Below are 22884 nucleotides of genomic sequence, written 5' to 3' on the forward strand. Positions count from 1 at the left end.
AAACTTTTGCTACATGAAAACAGCTGCGTGTGTGCAAAATTACGTGAACTTTTTCCAAAGCTATTTTGATTGGAACAAAGCTTATAAAATTGAGTCGGTATCACACGTCAATCAACCGCGAGCAAATTGAGACAGTGTAAAAATAATGCTTTCATATTAAAGATGAATCGAAATGATCGATCGAGGCAGGGCGTTCGTTTTAATTTCGATTCCCGAGATAGGCCCGGAGGCGTGGTCGTGTGAACGATTTGTTTCATGTCCCTAGATGCCTACCTTTTGCAGGAGAAGACAAAGGGTCTTTGCTATGAGGCTATTTTGTACGACTGGTCTGGCGAGCTACGCTGTTTTAAGTTGTCTTTCTTATTTCCTTTGACTAATTTATAATTATTACAATTTTGATGCAATAATAGGTATCTATCTACCTTAGATGTTTTGATTCCATACCATCTAACACTACATACATATTAAGGTGAATTAAATAATCTTATATTATTACCTACTAATTGAAAGTAAGTGTATCTTTAGATAAGATTTTACTTCCACGATACAAAGCAATTTTTGTAATGGTTCTTCTTTTTTGACTTTGCATTTAAGATTAATTTATAGGCATCTATATCCGCAATAAATTCCCTTACAAGACCTACAGAAAAACAGCTGATAAAAATTTAGAAAAAAAATCTTAATCTTTTTATGCATGATGGCAGGAATAGATATATTTTGATTAGAAAGCATAGGCGAAGCGCCGTAAGTCCTTAATAAGTACATTTTAAAAGACACAATTGATGGAATATTTTTATTTGTTTAATGGTTTATTGCAGATAATTATGTAGGTAGGTATATTGCAGGGGAACTACTGAAGATCGTTAAAATTAAAAAGAGCAATTCAAAAGTTGGAAGACAAGAGAAGCGTGGCAACGAAACGTCGCAAGTCGCAGCCACATAAGAGAATCAGTCAAAACTTAGTAAATCCAATATCCAAGTTGAACACAAAGCGTCTGGCTGCAGCGAGCGCCGTGCATCGCTCGATAGCGGTGACAGTGACGGATTACCCCGGCTCACTGCTACCTCGCTATCTTACTATTATCAAAAGAATAGACCCGAATACGGATGCGCGAATTCTGATAGGGCTTACTGAAATTTTATGGATAGCGATCATATTAATTTAGAACTTTCGGATTAGTAGGTATTTTGTTTATAGAAAATTTTAACTCTACACAGCTGGCTCTAAGGTAAGATGAATTACGTACCCACAGAGGCAGTATCAATTTCCTTGACAATCACGGTATGAATAAAAAAAAGTGAAGGAAGAAATGCCTGCCGTATTTTACAAATACCTAGATTAATAAAATAAATGAATAGTAGGTCTTCCAACCAACTACTAGATTATTAGTTAAAATTGTACACCTATTTCCTCGATGTGGATAAAAACATGGAAGTTTCAGGAAAAAGCTTATTTTAGTTTTAGCTATATTTACTCGTAGTCATAGGTCTGCTTCCGTTTTCCGCAGCTATCGGGATGACAGACTGACGAGACAAGAGATGGTTCCTTTGTCAAATATTTTAAAGAAAAAGTAAACAGCAGTTCAAAATGTGTAGGAATAAGTCCTAGAATAATAAATACTACATCAATGGAATAAGTAAACGAAAGAAATTTCCTTTTGCATCACTTTTTCTATAGCGACTAGGTAGGTATCTACTATTCAAAGTACCTAACTGCAAATCTCTAGCATCTTTACCTAAATATTTTTTTACTAAAGAGTCTTTATAGGGGGCAACTTGGCGTACATTTTCCTTGTACATGTTTGCCACATGCTGCAGTTTTCCAACATTTGTAGGTTTTTATACAAGCATCAAATCATCTTGGCTAAATAACGTTTACACATTGGCCGGGTGGCATTTGGTATCCATTGGTCCATTGAGTCAACATCATGATCATCATAATCTACCGATAGACGACGATAGTGTAGGGACTTCGACACGCCACGGTCTTTTCCAGCGGTTTCCTGCGACTCGTTTGATGTCGTCTGTCCACCTAGTGGAAGATCTTCTATCGCTGAGCTTTATGGTGCGAGGTTATTCTCCTTAGGACCCGAACGTCTATCGGGTTTTCGAAATATATGCCCTATTCATTGCCACTTCATCTTCACTTCTTTCTTTATGATGCCTCGAATCCATTGAGTACTGGAGTCTAAAACATATCTTTATCTGTAAGGTAACTTCGTTTATCGCTAAAAAGTATGTTTTCATAGTATGTTCTGGGTTTACCGCGTGTCATGCTAATGTGTTCAATACTGGTGCTCGGCCTCCCGGCGCGCACCGCGGGGGGCGGCTTCTGTCCAACACGGCGTTAATCGTGCTCAAATATGAAAATATTGCTTCAACACGATTACAGAAGAAAAAACAACCATTCAAGGTGTTTATGGATCAAATTATAAGGAAATTGACGAGGCGTAAGTCACCTTGTCCTACTTTTATGTTGATTACCTACAAGACCACTTTTTATCTTTTCTTCTGATTGCTTACAATTTTTTAGTACGAATAATAGAAAAAAGTTTAATAAAATAGAAAAATATGTAATTAAAAATTTAAAACTCTTAAAGAAACTGCTTAAATAATGTAGTGGTGCTTGAACCTTAGATGAAGTTTAGAACTAAGCCTTTGACAAATTCTTCAGTCATTGTACTGAACAACTGAACTGTGAACAAAGAACTTCCGTGAAAAAAACAGCTGTTTCATTTTGATTGGTATTGTGTAGGATTTTTTTAAAGGCACCTCTTTTAAAACCTACCTATAACTAGCCTAAATAACTCACAAGAGTGCCGGCTGCTAGGGATGGGATGGAGATGAAAAATGTTTTGGGTAGATATACCTACCTACTAAATAGCATTCATTTCTAATTTGGTCTTTCATCCATTTCAAACCCACGCCGGCTCACTACAGAGTATGGATCTGATCTCAGAATGAGAAGGGGTTTGGCCATAGTCTACCACGCTGGCCAAGTGCGGATTGGCAGACTTCACACATCTTTGAGAACATTATGAAGAACTCTCAGGTGTGCAGGTTTCCTCAAGATGTTTTCCGTCACCGTTCAAGCAAGTGATATTTAATTACTTAAAACGCACATATAGAGTTAGAGATGAGTGCCCGAGATTGAACCCCCGACCTCCGGATAGGAGGTGGACGTCTTAACCATTAGGCTATCACAGCTTCTTTGGTCTTTACCTTCTATGAACAGTAATTAAAAATAAAACATTAATGGCTTTTACAAGAAGTATCTAATAGACGCTTAACATGACGTATGGGCCAGGTGAGGTCATATTCCCATGGCTGACGGATGATGATGGATCATGCCACTCGCGCTTTGTTCTGAATCGCGACAAATTTGGGGTCATCCCGTCTTTATGCTATTGTTTGATGTGTGATTGTGCAAAAATATAGGGAGCACTTTGTAGATTTTTTATTGATTGGTTTGGAAGTGCTTATAGTGTCGAAAAATATTAAGTTTTTACTATAAGTCCCGCAAATTTCTAATACGTGTAATTTTAGTGATGTCAGCACTAGACTGAATACCTATACGTCAAATGACGTCAAAATGACTTCATTTCAATGTTAATGAGCGTTCCAGCGCAATAGCAATTTGTGGGACTTATACGAGTGTCAAACTTGACTTCGCCAAAAATGGTACGTCAGTTTACTGCAATCACAGTTTACAACAACTCGTCACTACAACTATAGTTCGCGACAGGTCGAGATGGCAATCGGGGTAGGGACGCACCGCACACCCGCACACTCCCCGCGCTAACCCGGTGTGGGATAGCACGTGTGCCGTGCGGGTGTCCCTCCACCTCATACCCCGATTGCCATCTCAACTTGTCGCGAACTATACAACTATGAGTTCATACTTAGTTCTATATCGTCAATGTCGTTATTCTTGTTTTTGTAAGCTATTTTTTGCAAATAATGAAATCTTGCAGTTCTAAACCAATAATTATGTGCACACAACACGAAAAAACCACACTAAGCAGTTAAATTGATGACAACTAAAATCCCAACTGTGGAACGTTCGAATCTAAGTTATCTATCACGTCAAATTTTGTCGTACCCATATCCTTAAAATACTAACCCGGGTCGTGTCTACTCCTAGTCTCAGCTTCAAACTTTGTATGAAAGGATAAAAGTTAAAACTAGTCTTGCTTAAATGGTTTTTCCTGTTACATTCTTGAAAAAGAGTATAGTTTGCTTTAAAGTACTGGTGGACGTATAAAATTATGTTCTAAAATGTTCTCACTTATAATTTGTGTTCACGGTGCATATCGAGTATTCCGTGCCGTTACACCGCGTCGCGGCGGAGGCTCGCTAGCTTGGAAAATACCACCACGATACCACTCCCACACAACCCAAAACAGTTACAGACACGATACGTCGTCGCGCCATACAATTCAATAAATTTCGGAGTAATTTGATGTTCATTACAGAAACTCTGGGACCGTGAACCAGAATACAATGGATGAATGGCCATTTGTTGCTACTGTTGAAAGGCACAATAATAATTCTTATGTTATTCACGCAGCAGTTAGGAGCACTTACAAAACGAAGCAGTCCATTCTACTATGAGAACTATGAATTTTGTTTCACAATCTTTCGCAATTTTTAGCTTTAGGACGAAAATAATTTCGTCAAATTTTCTGTTCTATGTCAACTACAATATATGTATTTATACCTAATTCCCGTGTATTTTTGTTTCTAAGTGTACCTACTGTACCTATATAAAAAAGCTAAGGAACAGCACTCACCTTGTTGGCTACTTTTTCTAGTAGTTTTTTTCTCCTTCATCCAAGGGTACTCGGGGACGTTCAGACCGCCACCGGGCGATGGCAGGTCCGGAGCGTATCCGGGAGGTGTATGCTGCGGACTTAATTCGCCTCCTCCCAGCTGCGGAAGCGCCGTCATGAACTCCGCCATCGAAGGTTGACTGTTAATGAACCCAGTCTCTGTACAGGTTTCGAGCATAGGATGGGGTGCTCCGGCGGCGGTTACCGCTGCCAGCCAAAATCCGTTACCCCCATGCTCCATTCGAGGATGATCTTGTCCCGGAGCGGGCCCCATCGGTGGCGTGTTCCTCGTCTTCACCACGAACTCCTCGTCCATGTCATCGCGGACCCCCATTCCGATTCTTGCTGCTTGCTTTCCTCGCACGGGGAACTCTTCGCATTTTATTTTGCGGATCAAGGGGTTACTGTCAAGTGGCAGCGCAGTATTGCATATCTCTTGCATCGCTGCCAGTGTCACCCAATCGCGCAATCACTCATGTATGGATACACTTTTTCGTTTCGCAGCATGTGCTAGCATTTTCATTAGCATGAGGACTTATTTTGTGTTTGTTGTCTGCTAAAACTAATGTGTATTGCACAGATCCGCAGCTGCCGCATAATGGAACCTGGAATATGGGAAAATTTTTTGTTATTCTTTTTTAATAAATCATTAATTAAATATAGTCTCAAGACTCTCAGGTCACTATATCAGTATTTATTTAACTTTTCACAAGGGGTTCCTGCAGTTTTGCAGCGAATTACGAAAACATTTTTATTTTTGGGTAAGTTACCAAATAGTATTTGAAGCACGATTCAAAGGTTATTCGTCAAGGCGTTGCAATTAATAAAAAACATATAATCGTTCAATGTTTCAAATAAAACTGTATTAAACGTTATCGGGGGAAGGCCGCTTCGTGGTTATTTCCATGTTATTTCCCAATTATTCGCGGACGTTCGACATTACCGCGGTTTTGTGTAGAATAATTTAAGCGCTCCCAGTCGTGATGAGCGCGGGTAAATGAGTGCTTAAAATTGTTTATTGTAATTTAGCGACCATCATGGAGTGTATAGCACGTAATGACGACTCAACAATAAAGTTATTAAAATTGTCATGAACTCCACTTGGTATGAAACGACGAGATAATGCTCCACTGTTCCAAAAAATTATACAGTTCAGTTTATAAATAAAATTATGTTTTTGTTCGATATTTTTATAATTTTAATTAAGGTTTCACCATTTACTGGGTAACCTACTTTTTTATAAACTAAGCTCTTTTTCTCTGAGGTTTTTCCAGTCTTCTATTCAGCGGAGATGTTTCATTTTAGACTCAAAGAATAAGATATAAAAACTTGGAAATATAAAAACTAGTTTGCTCGAGTCTTTATTAGGTTTGTGTATATGATTTGCAATGGTAACATCTTTTTATTACATGCAATTGATTAACTATTCCCGTTGCAAGAAACGTAAGTACAATGCAACTACCCAACATTAATACGACTAAAAATATAGTTTTCCCTTTTACATAGTTGAACATTCATGACCAAGTAGGTTCATAGGTGTAGATCTCCGATATGTTGTACCCCTGTAACCCTAATAAAAGAACCTAGTGAATTCAGAAAATGTTTGCGAACCCACAGCTTCGGATGCTGAATGTCAATTAAAATTCAAACCACGTACGAAATACGATTTTTTCCACTGGAATTTGCGGCGCGCCCGCGAGGTATGGCGTGATCGCGCCTTTTTTGTTTTATTTTATTTTTTCCAAACTGGAACGGCTGGCGGTTAAACCTATTTTAATGTGTATGGGTTGCTCTTTCAAATTAAAATTCTCTGTACGTTTTTATGAATGGACAATGAAATGTAATTTCCTTTTGGGGGGATAATTTTTTTCGGAGTGTATTATGTTTGTTTCATCACTCATGTGTCTTGTTGGTATTAATTTGTTGTGCATTTGTGTTGAAAAATTGTTTCACTGGCTGTTTTTGTTTTTGATAAAGCCGTAACTCTGCACCTGCATGGAAGAAGTCCATATTATTTTATTAACCTACCTATACTAAAAATACTGCTAATAAATTGCACCAAGCAGTGTTCATTCTCCATTCTTTATCGTTCAAGCTCACATCCTAATTTTTTTTCACGTATCTAGGCGTGACTGTTTGTCTATAGAATACTTTTTAGCGTGCAAGCGAAAGTCGAAGGCACCAGATCACATGTTAGACTGCCCACGGGCCATGAAATGGACGGATCAAATAAAAGCAACAATGGAAATCCCATCCCATTTCACGAGAGTGCAAGACAAGCACCCGGTGGATATGAGCAATAATTGTATAGCGAACCACGGCTAAAAGGACTACGACCAGTCCACCAAGACTGTAGCGTCTAAGAAGAAGAACATTTATTCAAAACCATAACCAAACCCCAAAAATTTCAAAGACTAAACGTTTTTTCTTTCTCTATTTTCTTTCATTCTTTCTTTCTAAAACTAGATGATGGCCGTGACGTCGTCTGTGTGGATTCAGGTTTTTAAAAATGCGATAGGTTTGCGATGCGATTAATTCTCTAGGATGAAAAGTAGTTTATATACTCTGTCTCCAGGATGCAAGCTACCTCGGTAACAATAGAGGATGCCCGGAACTTTGTCTTTGTGGCTTTAGGTTTTTAAAAATCCCATGGGAACTCTTTGATTTTCCGGGACCAAATCGATTAAAGGAATGGGCCGTGAAAAGCTAGCAGATAGACAGACATACCTACACACTTTCGTGTTTATACTATTATAGTATGGATATGGAGAACATTAGAGAGCTGAAGAACATTAAAAAGGGACACTGCATTTTTGTGAATAAGGCAGTTTAAATATCATCTATGCTTATTGCTTATGTTAATGAAATCTATGAACTTAAAGGCCATAATGCAGTTAATATTATGAGATTGATGTCAAGATTGTCTAGTGATCAAGCGTCAACAAGCAGAGTTCAAGGAAGGCTATGATTAAGTGATCTATTGCGCTAAGTATTCACAAGGCTGTGGCTGTGGTATACTTGCCTCACAAGGTTTGTTATGTAATACATTTGTAACTAGCATAATCATAACAATAATTAAATTACGACATGCCGCGTCACATAGGTAATATTAATTTGCCGGTTCGAGTGGTTAATTCCTATTAGTGCTACAAACGACTGTTCTTGGAGGACTAAATTCATCCTAGTCGAAAGGATCCCGGGATAATCCATATGAGTGCAGTTATATTTTGACGAAGGTGCGTAATTTACTTATAGGGTTTGAGTGCCAACGGGACCCTATTACTAAGGCTCCGCTGTCCGTCCGTCCGTCCGTCCGTCTATCTGTCAATGGGCTGTATCTCGTGAACCATAATAGGTAAGTACCTAAGTAGAGAGTTGAAATTTAAAACTATTTTCACAGAATGTGCATTTCTATTGCCGCTATAACAACAAATAGTAAGGATTTCAAAATGGCCGCTATGAAAAATGACAAAAATTAAAAAATGTTATTTCTTGGGGGTACGATAGTAGGTACGGAACCCTTCGTGTAGGAATCCGACTTGCACTTGACTGATTTTTTTAAATCTTTGTCTGACACCACGAGGTCGACATTTTAAAATTTCCCAAGCTCTGTAGCATTTCCCTCTTGTTTTTTGCAAGGGTGTTGGTTTACGCCGCGTTTCACTTTAGCTCCCTCGAGGGGGGCCTTTAGAAACGCATAAAATGGAGAACATAGCCTACTTATGAATTTGTTTATGGCTTCCACTTTCAGAACGACATTTCACTCAAATCTCGGAGCTTAGGAAATGACAATATTTCTAATTTAGTGCGTATAAACCTTTATTGATATGATTGTGGATTATTGAATGAAATGTGTAGGTATAATTCTGTAATAAAGTTTTTACCTACTCTATCTTTTTATAATAATGAAATGCACCGTAGGTACTTGGTGATATACCTATGTAATATAACAATCTTCTTTTTGGCTGTCTAGGTACAACAGCTGTAACTCCTATAGACTGTTTATTATAGGTAGATATACAGGTGTAACTAGAATGCTGGCAAAAACAAAGACAGACTTTCGCATTTATTAGAATCGAAGTATGGATTAGGTATAGGGTATAGCGGAGTATTTATTTCAGTTTTAAAAGTTACGCAACTAGTCAGATTAACATGCCTATTTAGCATGAATTTGGTTGTTAAAAAGTCCAAGTAGGTAGGTAGGTAAATAACATCTGCGTGACAGTTCGGGTCGCGACTGGCCGCCACAACTATACTAGCGGCACGCTATGATGGCCGGTTTGACACATTACAATAGTGATGTGGAATGTCAATTTATTCTCGAACAAAAAACAATTAAGTTTTGTTTTTGTACCTGATTAAATAGGTTTAATAAAACAAAAATGTATATGTTTATTTAATTTATTTGAACGAACTGAATATTTGAACGAAAATGAATATACATACTTTATATGCACACAAGAAACATATGAATACAAAAGATACCGAAAAAGGTGCCACAAAAGGCCATAATTAATCAGATTCGTCCATACTACTATTTTCACTGTCGTCACTGCTATCATCACATACATTAATAATTATATGTTCGTTTTCTATAATATTATCTATTTTCACATCTCTTTCATAATCTTCCCTTATTAATTTAACAGTTCTATTCACAACCTTTTCCCAGTCTCCTTTAGTCACATGTTCACAAGCTTCTTCTAATAATTTTAGCATTTTTTTTGTGGTAAATGGGGGTTCTGTATTGTGTCTTGCAGCATATCCCTTAATTTGAGCCCACACCAACTCAATCGCATTATACTCACAATGGTAAGGCGGTAACCGTATAACTCTGTGCCCATGTTCTAATGCTATTTCGTCAATGACGTATCGGATCTTGGTTGGTTTGTTTTCTTTTAAAAGACGTACTAATTCCGCTTTTAACATATTCATGTTTGCATCTACGCCATTTTTACGAAGCCATGCGACGATATCAGCTTTCTTTTGGGATTGGGCAGGTGGCTTGTCAATTTGCATCGAGTGGTATGGGGCGTTGTCCATAATTATAATAGATGGTTCAGGGAGGCTACACAACATTGAGGTAAACCATTCAGTAAACTTTTCTCCATTCATGTCTTCATGATAGTCTCCAGTGGTTTTTGACGCAAAAGCCATGAGAGAACCTTCGACAAACCCGTTGATGGTTCCGGCGTGACAAATTATAAGTCGCGATCCTTTTCCTACAGGAACTTTGGAAGTAGATGCTGCTGTGTCATCGTTCCAAGAACGGCCTACAGTATGGTTAGCATTAAGCCATGTTTCATCCAAGAACACAACATTTTGCCAATTTTTGATTTCTTTCACTTGCCGTAAAAAAGTATACCTTGCCATCGCTATATCAAATCTTTCCATCAATATTTTGCGTTTGTTACATTTTTTGTATCGAAATCCAATGGTCTTCAAAATCTTCGTTAAAGAACTTTCCCCACCGAAGAATAATCCAGCTTCCTTCAGTGAATGCACCAACTTTTTTCTTGTTGGATACTCCTTCTGTAAATAGTAGCCGTAAACATGTCTTCGGATAGCATCGGCATCAAAGCTATCGATGCCTACGACTGGTTTTGCTCGTTTTCTCTTTTTTGGTGTGTGAAGTTTATTTTCTTCTGTGCCAGTCTCGCCATATTTTTTTTTAGTTATCCGTCTAACAGTTCGTTGTCCAATATTAAGCGCATCAGCTACGCGTTCAACCACTGACGTTATAGGTAAAATTGGCCCTCCATTTTGAGCTTCACGATCGAAATAGTTACGAAGGCGTATTAGGAACTCACGTGTCTGACTATTTAGAACAGTTCTCTGCGTACGTTCGGTCATATCGACGAAATCCACAACAAAGGGCTTGAACAGAGTCCAAATTAACGAGCAAGGGTCAACAGTAATGCAGTATCAATATTTGAAATCCAAAGCCAGGTCAAAACTATATCACAATCGCATTGCACTGACAGTTTATACTTTTCGAAGCAACGTCAATTCGAAACTGCTTTGTTTTGCATTGAGCATTGACGCGAGTTTGCCGGAGGTAGTAGTTGTGCTAGCCAGCGATCCTATGTGACGATCGTATTAGATTCCATTTTTAAAAATTTATTGATATTTTTTTGCGATTTCAGAGGTTTGTCCACATAGTGAAAATTGTTCATATTCACAAGTACATTCACCCCTTAAATGGTGCAAACTGATTTTTCTACACTTGTATACATTTAAGAAATCAATTTAATAAATAAATTTTGAGTCCTAAACCTAAAACTACATTCGATAAAATTTATGAATCTCTGCACATCACTATCGTCAATAAAGTAATACAATTATTTCCTTCAAAGTCGTTATCAATTAATACGGAACTTCATGAGCGGACAAACGTCAAACCGGCCATCATAGCGTGCCGCTAGTTTAGTGGTTAGGGCCCAATTTGCCCGTAACGATTTCCTCTTCGGGGAATAGAATGGCGTGCGGCCGCCCACTGGCTGCTATGTACCTACTTAGGTATATTTTATATAAATAAATAAGGTAGGATACTTTTTTTTAAATAAGGTACTATACCTTTACAGAAGTAGGTATTTATAGAAATGTTTATGTATAACTACCTACTAATAAAAGATATTTGGTAGAATAGATAGAAGCGTTACCCGATACCACCGGATGCACCGAATACCACCACCGGACAGTACTCCCCGACGTCGACCTAAAATAGACATACCCGAACAAGAACTACATTTACACAACGCCAATTTAGCTATTTGGGACAATATCTATACAAAACCATTAATAATAGGTAAACTTAAAATTATGCATGCTAATATATACGGACTTAGTAATAAACCAAAGATACAAAGATACCCAAGATACGGGTTAACCTAGTTTGGGGGTCGAGGGTAATTTTAAGCAAAATTGTATTTCACTTTTTTTATGGAACAAATAAAGATTTATTATTATATTATTATTACTAATAGAAACTACATCTTATTTAATTAGGTAATGGAACCTAGTGCTTGAATGACTTTGTAGGATTGACCAATCAATCTAGCAATCCATATAGCAATTTTTGTTTTGCTGCTATCTATTGACATTTAATCAAGTAGGTAGGTACTATTTCGCCAATTTCGCATAATAGATTTTTCGTAGTACGGCTGCCCAATATCAAAACCCAGTATGGGACATTTTTCCAAAAATCGAATATTAAAAGTTAAAACATGGCCGTTCTGATTGTCTCTACCAAGAAGTTTGCTAACTGCAGGCAGTCACATAATGAATACGGTATCTGGAGGAGACAATTGGACATCGAGGAATTCTGCTGATAGAATCACTGGCGCCTGCCTCATGTCATTGTCTAATACAATTTAATTCCCACGCAATGCGATGGTCACATAAAGAGTAATCGTAACTGAGCTTATTAACACCTACGACATCCTTCAGTCGTTTACGATACGATAAACGCAAACATTAGCCAACGTCTATTTTAACCGAGATTTTTTTTTCTAACCAAGTCCAATCCAATCCAATCCAACCCATCAGCCTGTTTGCGTCCACAGCTGGACATAGGCCTTTCCAATTCCAATTAACCAAGTCCAATTCCTCAAAATCCCTCAACAGTGTCCAAACTTATACTAGTCATATGAAATCTATTGGGGTACAATTCATTTCACACTATGGCACTGGCGGCCGATAAAACACAAACCTTTACAAAACTGAGAAAGCAAGAAAATATTATCTACTCGATCTTTTAACTAATGCTTTTTCAATTTTGAAAATGTTAGTAAGTAGGAAGGTAGGTATGTACCAAAACACCACGTTGTCTGTCTGTTCATCTGTCTGGCGTGTCTGACAATAAACCTATAGGGTACCTGCTTCCCTTTGACCTAGAATCATGAAATTTGGCAGGTAGGCAGATCTTATAGCACAAGTAAAAGAAAAAACCGTGATTCGTGGTTCCATCACAGAAAAAATTAAAATGTGTTCATGAATTAATAATTAGTATTTTCAGTTTTCGAAGTAAGATAGGACTACCTATATCAAGTCGGGTATCATAGGTATAAAAGGGGTTTACTTGTAAATTCTAAAATAGATTTTTATTTATTTCTATGACTGATAGTTTATGATTTATCGTGCAAAATGACGAAAAAAATACCGTTCCTTTCCCCTTATCTCCGAAGTTTACCAGTCGAAAAGTCTGAAATAGGTAATTAGGAGGCTCGCTCTAACTATCACAGTTTTTTGATATTAACAATAAACTTCTACAAATAAATTCAGTTTTGCGGTTCGTTAACAAAAGTGCCCTTACCGTTTTATACGGAACCCTCAGTGCGCGAGTCTGACTCGCGCTTGGTCAGTTAAAAAAAAGCCGATTGAAATATGGTAAGATTTCGTGTGTAGGTAGGTATCCCGTAAATATCCAGTTATAGCCTATCACTATACTGTACTCTAAATCTAGATAGAGCAAGATGGAAAATTGAAGGAGGTGACCTATTCAAAATTAAACTTGCATGATTAGAATGTTTCATACGAACAAATTAGTAGGTAGGCTTGAGATGCTTCAAAACACATTGCGCATTTCATTACGTTCTTATTTAATAGGAGTTGGAATAATAAGTTTTCCATGTGAAGAGAAAATCTCCATATGTGAAGTGTGGGCGCGTTGGAAACTCCATTAGAAATTATCTCAAGAGTCATCGTTGGAACTTGTATTTGTGCCTTACAATTAACTTTCTAATCTATCTCTTGCACCAAACAAAAACTGCATACATAATGCTTTTTATTATGTGTGCCTAGTAATTTAAATTATTTATATGGTAATGTTAAAAGTATGTTACCTACTACCTATTGGTGTGCTTTTTGCATTTTTTTTCTTGAAAATTCTTACCAGTAGTTTTACTGCATGGCGCTTTGCATATTTTATTAAACTAAAGCTTATTTCACACTACGGAATATAAATTATACTACCTATCCGTCCGGTCAAAATAGACATTTCAAGGTTACAATAATTCACATAGGGCTAAAAATTGGTACGAATGTTGGGAACAAAAGTCCCCATCGATTTATATTAGTGTTCCCAATATTCGTTCCAAATATACATTCAAGGCTACAATAATTCGCATATATAGGGCTAAAAATGTTGAATGTTTATTTTGGCCGGACTTTAATATAGGTAGGTAACTTATATCTCGTAGTGGGAAATAAGCTTAACAAATAAAATATTTTAAATCTGGTTTTGTATTGGAATGGGTAGCTATAGTGAAATGTTTCTGCTCTAGTTAGGTAAGTATCTACCTACCTACTTGTTTAGACAAACATTTTTTTCCAAGATAACTTTAAATAGTGGTGAAAATATTTTTTCATATCAGAACCTACCATCCCTACGCAACGCTAATAATTAATAGTTTGATAGCTCCTGCCAACTCCATTCACAACTTATGTAGGTATGTTACCAACTATTTCTTCTTCCGGAATTAACCCACCAACACGATCACCGGATCCAAATACACAGTTGGCACAAGTTCTAAAAGAACGTATCAAAAGGATACATGAAGACCATTACCTACCTATATCTACTACGATGATCATCTCCTATATGAAATTGTACTTACATAGAAGTACCACCACATAAAGCAAGTAGGTAAAACGTAACTGTATATAATCTTAGGAGACTACAACTTAAGACCGTATTAAGTATAAACTATGAAGTTGCTAATAAAGCAGCAGCAAGTAGGTATCTATTCACTTGATTGATGGACGTCAATGGCTCGTCACAAAGTTAATCAGTTGGTTATAACTTGTCAAGCAGCTTATTAACTTTCTACAGATACGGCCGTATAGTAGTTTTTGCAGGACTACTCAATTTAGTAACCTACTATGCCTACTTCTATTTTGTCTTCGCGTTACCAGTTTTTTAATAACGGAGGCCTAATTGTATTTTCTTATCTGAGCGTTCAGTAAACCTTCACAAGGTCTTTTGAATCTTCCATACAAAAATTTACAATAGTGAGATGATGGTGATAATATTTTTAACCTAAGAGCTAAATGAAATGAAATAACTTTTGTTTCATGGATTACCAACTTATGCCATTTAAGGAGACAAATTAGAGTCCTGCCCTATCATTAGGTAAGTAATTCAATTCCTATCAGGAGTCGGAAAGCAGATTCTACTACCTATATATGTATGTATATTCTTTAATGCAGCACAAAACACAAATGACAGGTTACAAAAAGTACTATATTACTAGAGAAGAGCTGGCAAAAACTGAACAGCTCTTTTCAAACCGTAAAATATTACCATAGGTACTTATGCAGTACTGCGTAGATATTAGTATACCTAATACGTAAGTAATGTATTTAACAAGTTTTATAATAGGGTATGGCGTACTATTATATTATATCCTGTGGTATGGCGTTTTAAAATGTAACAAGTTATGACACTATGTCTGCCGTCATAATGAAAAAAGGCACATCTAACATTTTATAAATATGGAGAAAATCGAGTTTAAAATTTTTATTGGTTTTTGGCGAAAAATATCGATTACAATATTATTTTTCGAAAAAAGATGAATTAAAATAAATTCATTTTCACGATTTCTATACGATTATTGAAATATAAGTTTTTATTCTATTTGCATTTATTAAATAATCAACATTTTCTCTTTCAATGTAGCATAAAAAATGAATTAAAGTTATTAATATTACGAATAGAGGGCATAACTACCCAATTGTGGCTTTTCATTCTGACTTTTTGTGAAAAAATATGAAATTATACAATAAAAAGGCATATTTAGTAAAATGCGCCTTTTTATTTTAATAATTATACAAAAAAACAGATAAAAAAACAATTAGGGCATTTAAATAAAACTTTTATTTTGAAAAGGTAACAAAAATTATCGTATCAAAACTTAAAAAATTTACATTTATTAACTGTTACTTAACAAATTAACATAAGTAGTATTAACATAGTATGACACAAAAAGAAGTATTTTTGTTCCATCCATGTCATTTTTCGAAAATTGCTATTCACGACTTTGCGATACTCTTCTGTAAAGCGTGCTGAACACTTTTTTTTGCAGACATCTTCGTGACATCCAGGTTTTACAAAATATTTTGTATGTATTTTTTCCTCCTTCTTCAGTCTCTTTCGTTCCTTTATGCTAACGTTATAAGTTTTGCGCTTTCTAATAGTTCCTTTCTTAGGCAGTTGAACATGGTTTGGTTCTTTGTCTGATTCTTCCGATGATTCTAAAATTGTTCTTCCTGAAACTGGCTGCGAACATGGTATAAAGTCTTCTGAGTCAGAACCATCACTATCGCTGCTTTTCTCCAGTACTTTTGGTAATTCGTAAATTTTATCCAATACTGAGTCATCAGAATCAAAATCTAACCCTGTATCTAACACAGAGTGCGGCACCACAACATGCTCCGAGCTTGATGCTTGCACCGAGTGTTGAACGCCACGTCTTGTTGACGGCGCGGGAGACCATTCGCCTACAGAATTATTATTGCGTAAAGCAGCACTAACTAATCTTGCGCTTCGTGATTCCATATTGCTGAAAAAAGAATCAAGTTTATTTTGTAGTATAAACGGACAGAATCCAGTTAACAATTATTGCGTGTCTCGTATTCTAAATTATTTACGATACAGTACCTACTAAAAATGTCATCATATTTTTAAAACCAAATCGCAATTAATCACTCAAAAATTTCGTCAATAAATACTAATAAATCATATTATTGTGTCACAAAAGAAGTTTTACATAATAAAAGCATGCAAATGTAACAAAAACTTAATCTTACCATCGCAGCACAGACAAGCGTGGACTCGCCGAGACATGTCAGGCACAACTGGCGGGATTCGCTTCATACCTCGACCCCCTCACTTCACCTCTAGTCAAAGATTTTTGGTAGTATAGGCATAACTGCTAGTTATGCCTTTTTTTAAATTAAATGTCAAGGTCTAGTTGGTAAACAAATTAAACCAAAGAGCACATCTGTGGTAGTTATGTCTTTAATATTTAATGCAGGTCAATTATGCCTTTTCAAGTAAATAAATTATATTTTTCGTGCTACACATAAAAGCAGTATCTGTGCATATGTGAAATTTGACGTACTATTAGTCAGATGTGATCTTTTTACGTACACAAACATGAAAAGTAGCTCAGTTGTGCCTTTTAAGCTTACGGTATTTTTGTTAATCTTGTTCCTAAAATTGTACAAAAAATATTGGCAGATGGGCCTTTTTTTCTGATTCCGAATATGTATATAACTCAATTTCGGAAAAAATGTTAGTTGTGCCCTTTTTCCTTATGACGGCAGAATGTCGTGGGATGCTCAATGCAAAGCCGATTGCTGCCATGAAACTTTGTGACAAATAATTTTTGTCATTTGAATAATATTTCGTCTTTGACATTAAATAACCAGTGATATAATATCTGTGTAACTAATAAAATGATGAAATATCTGAGAGCATTGTAGCGGAAGATAAAAGCCACTGGAGTTGTAAAGGCGACAACAACTGTGATTCGTGAATCGTGATGGATTACTAAGGGTGCGAACTGTGATGTAAGAAGCTTCTTCTCTTAAATAAAGTATCTACCTAATGCACTTTATCTATTTGAAGTTGAAAGAGAAGCTTTTTCTATGTTTGATTTATAAATAACATTTGATAGAGGTATCATAGGACACATGCCAGTATGGTGGTACCTACTGAATAAGAAGACGGTGTTAAGTCAACTGGTTGACCAAACAAAAACATGGTAAAAATACGTAAGGCGTAAAGGTAAATGCAAATTTTACTAAAACCTAGTTCTAACAAAAAAATTAAGATACTTAGAGCGAGCGTTACACCAGGTTTAACACTTGCGCACTTTTCTTGCGCATTTATCTAGGTAGGTCAGTAGGTACATACTTTTTTATTTGCTATGAATGAACATGAATCCGATAAGGTAGCAGACCTGTTTAAAACATAGTATCTATAGGTAGGTAGATATACCTATCTAAATACACAAAAAAAGAAACTGACCACGTACATACTTACCTAAGTAGGTACGCCTCAAACCGCCTGGGCCCAAAAACTTAAAAGTTTGCTAGTTATAGGTTTTCTCTTTAAGACTCACTAATAAAGAATTTCCTACCAGTCATTCTATATTTCATGCAAGCGAAGCCAAGGGCATATGCTCGTTTCTAACTAATAAGTATGATACTGGATGGAATTTAGGTTTTCTCTTTAACATAGACTCTCACTAATAAAGAATTACCAGTCATTCTATATTTCATGCAAGTAAAGCCAAGGGCATATGCTCGTTTCTAACTAATATGATACTGGATGGAATTTAGGTTTTCTCTTTAACATAGACTCTCACTAATAAAGAACTACCAGTCATTCTACATTTCATGCAAGCGAAGCCAAGGGCATATGCTAGTTCCTAACTAATATGATACTGGTGGAATTATTATGACAAAGTGTTATAGCGGAAGATAGGAGTGATTCGAGTCGTAAACGTGACAACAGCCGAGATTCGTGATGGATCGCGGAGGGTGCTGAGGTCGGGAAATATTTATTTTGCTACTCTATTACCCGTATTGACGATGAAAATTTAATAATCCAATAAAGCATTTTTTAGGAGACAAGATTTTGTCTGAATGTAAGAATCTCTAGCCCATATTTGGTTACAAGTTTGACTTTAACACAATTCGAGCCGCCAACACATTTTTCACAGAGGCATGACCCTGTCTACAGTAGGTATCAAGGTATAATAAACTAGTCTGTAGAAGGGCATAGATGCTCAACATCGTTTACTTTTTACACTAATTGGACGCTAAACAGAATTACTATTAAACCAATTGCACCTGAATAATTGTAACGTGTGACAAGAGATTGAGAAAGTTATTGGAGTTTGAAGGTGGCCGGTAATCCCATAAAATTCTATTAGGTGAACAAAACTCTTAATTTTTTTACGATTCCTGCCTACTACCTAGCTTGTCTATAAGCTCTATATCTACATCAACCCTAGAAAATTAGTCTACATCACTTTAATACAATGTACAACTACAAACAGAAAAGAGCTCTATTTCTCTCAATATTGCAAATCACGCGCTGTGCTTTCGAAATGATAGACATGGCTCACTATATTCAGTACTTTCAAATTCCTCCTCAATTTTGAAACAAAAGTTATGATCATGTGAGTCAAAAGGACGTAGGCATTTTTGGGGTATAGACTTACCTATTCTTAATTTTTACATTACTTATATTTTCTAATCTTTAGAAGTCATAACCCAGCTAAATGCATTTGAGGATGTAGTTCTCCAAGTGCACAAAGTTATCGTAGGTGCTAGTTTAGTGTATTGTGTATTCGGATGGGCGTGTTCCTCAGGGCAATCCGCCCAGCGACGGAGGCGGGCCCGATATGGCGTATCAGTTGCTTGTAGCTTGAATATCAAACTTAACAACGCTATATTATGTTCCTATTAGGTATCTTTACAACCTCCTATCTACGCTTTAGCTCTATCATATTTATGTTACACCAAATGTAGGACGACAGTGCGATTATTCGGTAGATATACTACGATTAATAACGAATTTGTTTAGGGTTGTAAATTTTCTTAGTAAGTACCTATTTAAAAACATTTTTTAAATCACAGGTACCTAGATAGTGTAAAAAACAGGAAGCAAAATAGAAATCAGATGTCTAAGGTTTTATGATTTCACCTTGAAAGACAGAAAATAAATGTGGGTAACGAAACAAAAAGATAAGGTAAATAATTTGGACCAGCATAGGTAGGTTAGGTATCAATTCTAATTTTTTTAACACCTAGATAGGTACTCAGTAGGAAATATTCAAAGTTTCAGGTAGATAAGTAGCTAAGTACTTACCTACTTGGTTAGAGGTTAGGTAGTACCTTTAAGTAAAATTTTATGATAATGACAAAATTCTGTAGGAACAAACTATTTCCCATGGTAAGATAAGGCTAGATGAGTAAGAAATGCCCTGTGTGTTATCATAAAAAAATATTTTTACCTTTTGATAACTTGTAGGCAGCAAGCGATAAAATTTTTAGGTCCACCTCCACACACACACATATCGCTTAGTTTCGATTTTTAATGGTTGACAAATTATTCTAAAAACCATAAATAGGCACTTCCTGTTGTCACTTGCTAATGGTGACATATGCATACGAATCTGAGACAATAATATGGTCACTTACATACCTACCTAATGGGCCTCATAAGATCACTCAGTGGCCGATGGAAAGAGTTACCTAGGTATGTTCGAAGTTTCTCTACGGTGCAGCGGTGGACAGACAAATCAAACGAGTAGCAGGGAACCGCTGGATTCAGGCGGCGCAAGACAGTGCCTTGTGGAAGCCCCTACAAGATAGATACCCACCAGTGGACATCTATCAGTTGACGACGACAAAGGTTAACAAGAATAGAACAAAAATGCTAAATTTAACTAAAGCATAAAATACATGTTAAACGGATTGATGCATCTTTAAGCTTTACGGGTTGGGTTAAACTTTAAGGTCCACTTGCACCGTAACCCTTAGTTTAGATTTTATAGGGTTAACAAATGATTTGTGCCTGAGACCAAGGTCATCGAGAAGTTCATGTTGCCAGTGATGTCACACAAATCTGAGACAATATCACTCTACTACTCTACGGTCACTAACATTACGCGCCTCATAAGGTTACCTGAGAATCACTCAGCGGGAGATGGAAAGAGACACCTAGGTATGCTCGAAGTTTCATTACGGTTGCTCGGTGGACAGACGAATGAAGCGAGTTACAGGGAACCGCTAGATTCACGCGACGCAAGACTGTGGCTTGTGGAAGCCCTTACAAGATACCCAGCATTGGACATTTATCGAAGGTTGATAAGAATAGAACAAAAGTGAAAAATTTATCTAAACAGGTAAGCATAAAACATGTTAAATGCATCCTTAAACTTGGGATAAAAATTTTAGGTCCACTTGCACCATTTATGCTTAGTTTCGATTCTTTAAGATTGATAAATTATTTTGTGCCTGAAGACCAAAGTCATCGAATAGCTCATAATATTGTCAGTGATAATACACAAATCTGAGACAATATTATGGTCACTAACATTATGGGCCTAAGATAAGCTCAGAATCACTTATGGGGCGATGTAAAGAGTCACCTAGTACTTAGGTGTGCTCGAAGTTTCTCTACGGTGGATAGACGAACCAAACGAGTTGCAGGGAACGCATGGATTCAGGTGGCGCAAGACCGTTGCTTATATAAGCCCCTATAAGATATCTATATTATTTATGTCCAGCAGTAGAAGTCTATCGGTTGATGACTACGAAGGTTGACAAGATAAGAACAAAAATGCAAAATTTAACTAAGTAGGTAAATAAAATATGTTAAGTGTATTGGTGCATCTTGAAACTTAACGGGTTGGGATAAAACTTTTAGATGCACTTACATCATATCGCTTAGTTTCGATTTTATAGGGTTGACAAATTATTTTGTGCCTAAAGACTAAAGTCATCGAATAAGTAGGTAGCTACTAGTTCATGTTGCTTTTGATGACCCACACTGACATAAGTATAATATACTTTAAGTATAATATAATATACTTTAGTGACCATATTATGGTCACTAACATTACCTCAAAAGATAAGCTCAGAATCACTCAGCGGGCGATGAAAAGAGCCACCTATGCTGGGAGTTTCTCTACAGTGCAGTGGACAGACGAATCAAACCAGTCGCAGGGATCCGCTGGATTCAGGTGGCAAGACCATGGCTTGTGGAAGCCTCTACAAGATACTTACCCAGCAGGTAACGTTTATCGGTTGATAACATAGAAGGTTGACAAGAATTACACAAAAATTCATATCTACTTAAGTAATAAAACATGAAAAATGGTTTGGTGTCATTAAACTTAACGGGTGGGATAAAACTTTTAGAGGTCCAGTTGCACCATATGATATCGCTTAGTTTCGATTTTATAGAGCTGACAAATTTTTTTTTGCCTGAAGACCATAATATTAATAGAATTCTTAGTTGTCAGTGAATGACATCAGCTGTTGCCTGTTGTCTTAGCTAGGTAGGGTCCTAGTTTATTTGATTAGGATTTATCACATAAATTCAAGATAGCATGGTGTGGTATCACTAAAACTCGATGCGGGAACTCCAAATAGAATAGATACCTACTTATAGTACGCGACATGACAGGATGGCAATCGGGGTATGAGGTGGAGGGACGCCGCGCACACCCGCATTCGCCCGCACTGGCTTACCGCAGGGGGTGTGCGGGTGTGTAGGGCGATCCCACCACGATTGCCATCTCGACCTGTCGCGTACTATAAGTAGGTAGATTTTTAGGTAGATACACCTACCTACCTAGATCCTGCCTAGGTATGCTACTATTTCAACTGTAGTATTTTTATACATTTGTGTGAGGGTATATTTTTAATATGGTGGCGAAGTAAAGATGCTTGCTAAGATTTATTAATCTTAACTTTCTATAGATATCAATCAATTTCATTTTCTAAAGTGAGCAGGAACTTACGATAAAAACAGACAACAAATAACCTTCAAAGTAGGCACGACCAGTCCAAAACACTTTTTGTCATTATTAACTTTATATTCACCACACTTCACTTCACTTATAAAATTTGTTTATAAAAACTTCTTTCGATACACTTTGATCCGTCCATCAATAAACAAAACACTAGGCGGGAGAGTCAGCAAAAAATTTTCATCAATAGATATTTTGTTATCAGTGCTTCTATCGCTATGTCAATGTGGCGTGGCGACTGTCAACTGTCTACTAAACGAGTCGTCACTGCTTGCTTGCCGCCATGCCCATTTCCATACAACCTCCGAATCCAAAACATAACAAGTCTAAATTTGCCAGTAACAAAATTTATGTTCTATAACAACGGCGTACGTTCCAAAGTGTTCTCATCCTCATTGTGGACTTAGTTTCGATACGACAGAGTGTGCTCATACAAAATATATTTTGCATCCTTGTCTCTACTATAGAGTCGAAATATTCTTTGTCTCTTTTTGTTT

At 36.7% G+C, this 22884-nt stretch overlaps 1 protein-coding gene across 1 annotated transcript in view; it reads right to left on the reverse strand.

Moving 5' to 3' along the window:
• The window catches only part of pb (homeobox proposcipedia), a 74788-nt gene extending 52170 nt beyond the window's left edge, over window positions 1–22618 (reverse strand). The window contains exons 1-2 of the mRNA XM_034972698.2: window positions 22379–22618; window positions 4794–5437 (exon numbers count right to left, since the gene is read on the reverse strand). Coding sequence (XP_034828589.1) covers window positions 4794–5274 — 481 coding nt within the window. The 5' untranslated portion in view covers window positions 5275–5437; window positions 22379–22618. The remainder of the gene's footprint in view (window positions 1–4793; window positions 5438–22378) is intronic.
• Window positions 22619–22884: the final 266 nt, after the last annotated feature.

The sequence above is a fragment of the Maniola hyperantus genome, chromosome 10 (genome assembly GCF_902806685.2).
Source record: "Maniola hyperantus chromosome 10, iAphHyp1.2, whole genome shotgun sequence".
In the NCBI taxonomy this organism is placed as follows: Eukaryota; Metazoa; Arthropoda; class Insecta; order Lepidoptera; family Nymphalidae; genus Maniola; species Maniola hyperantus.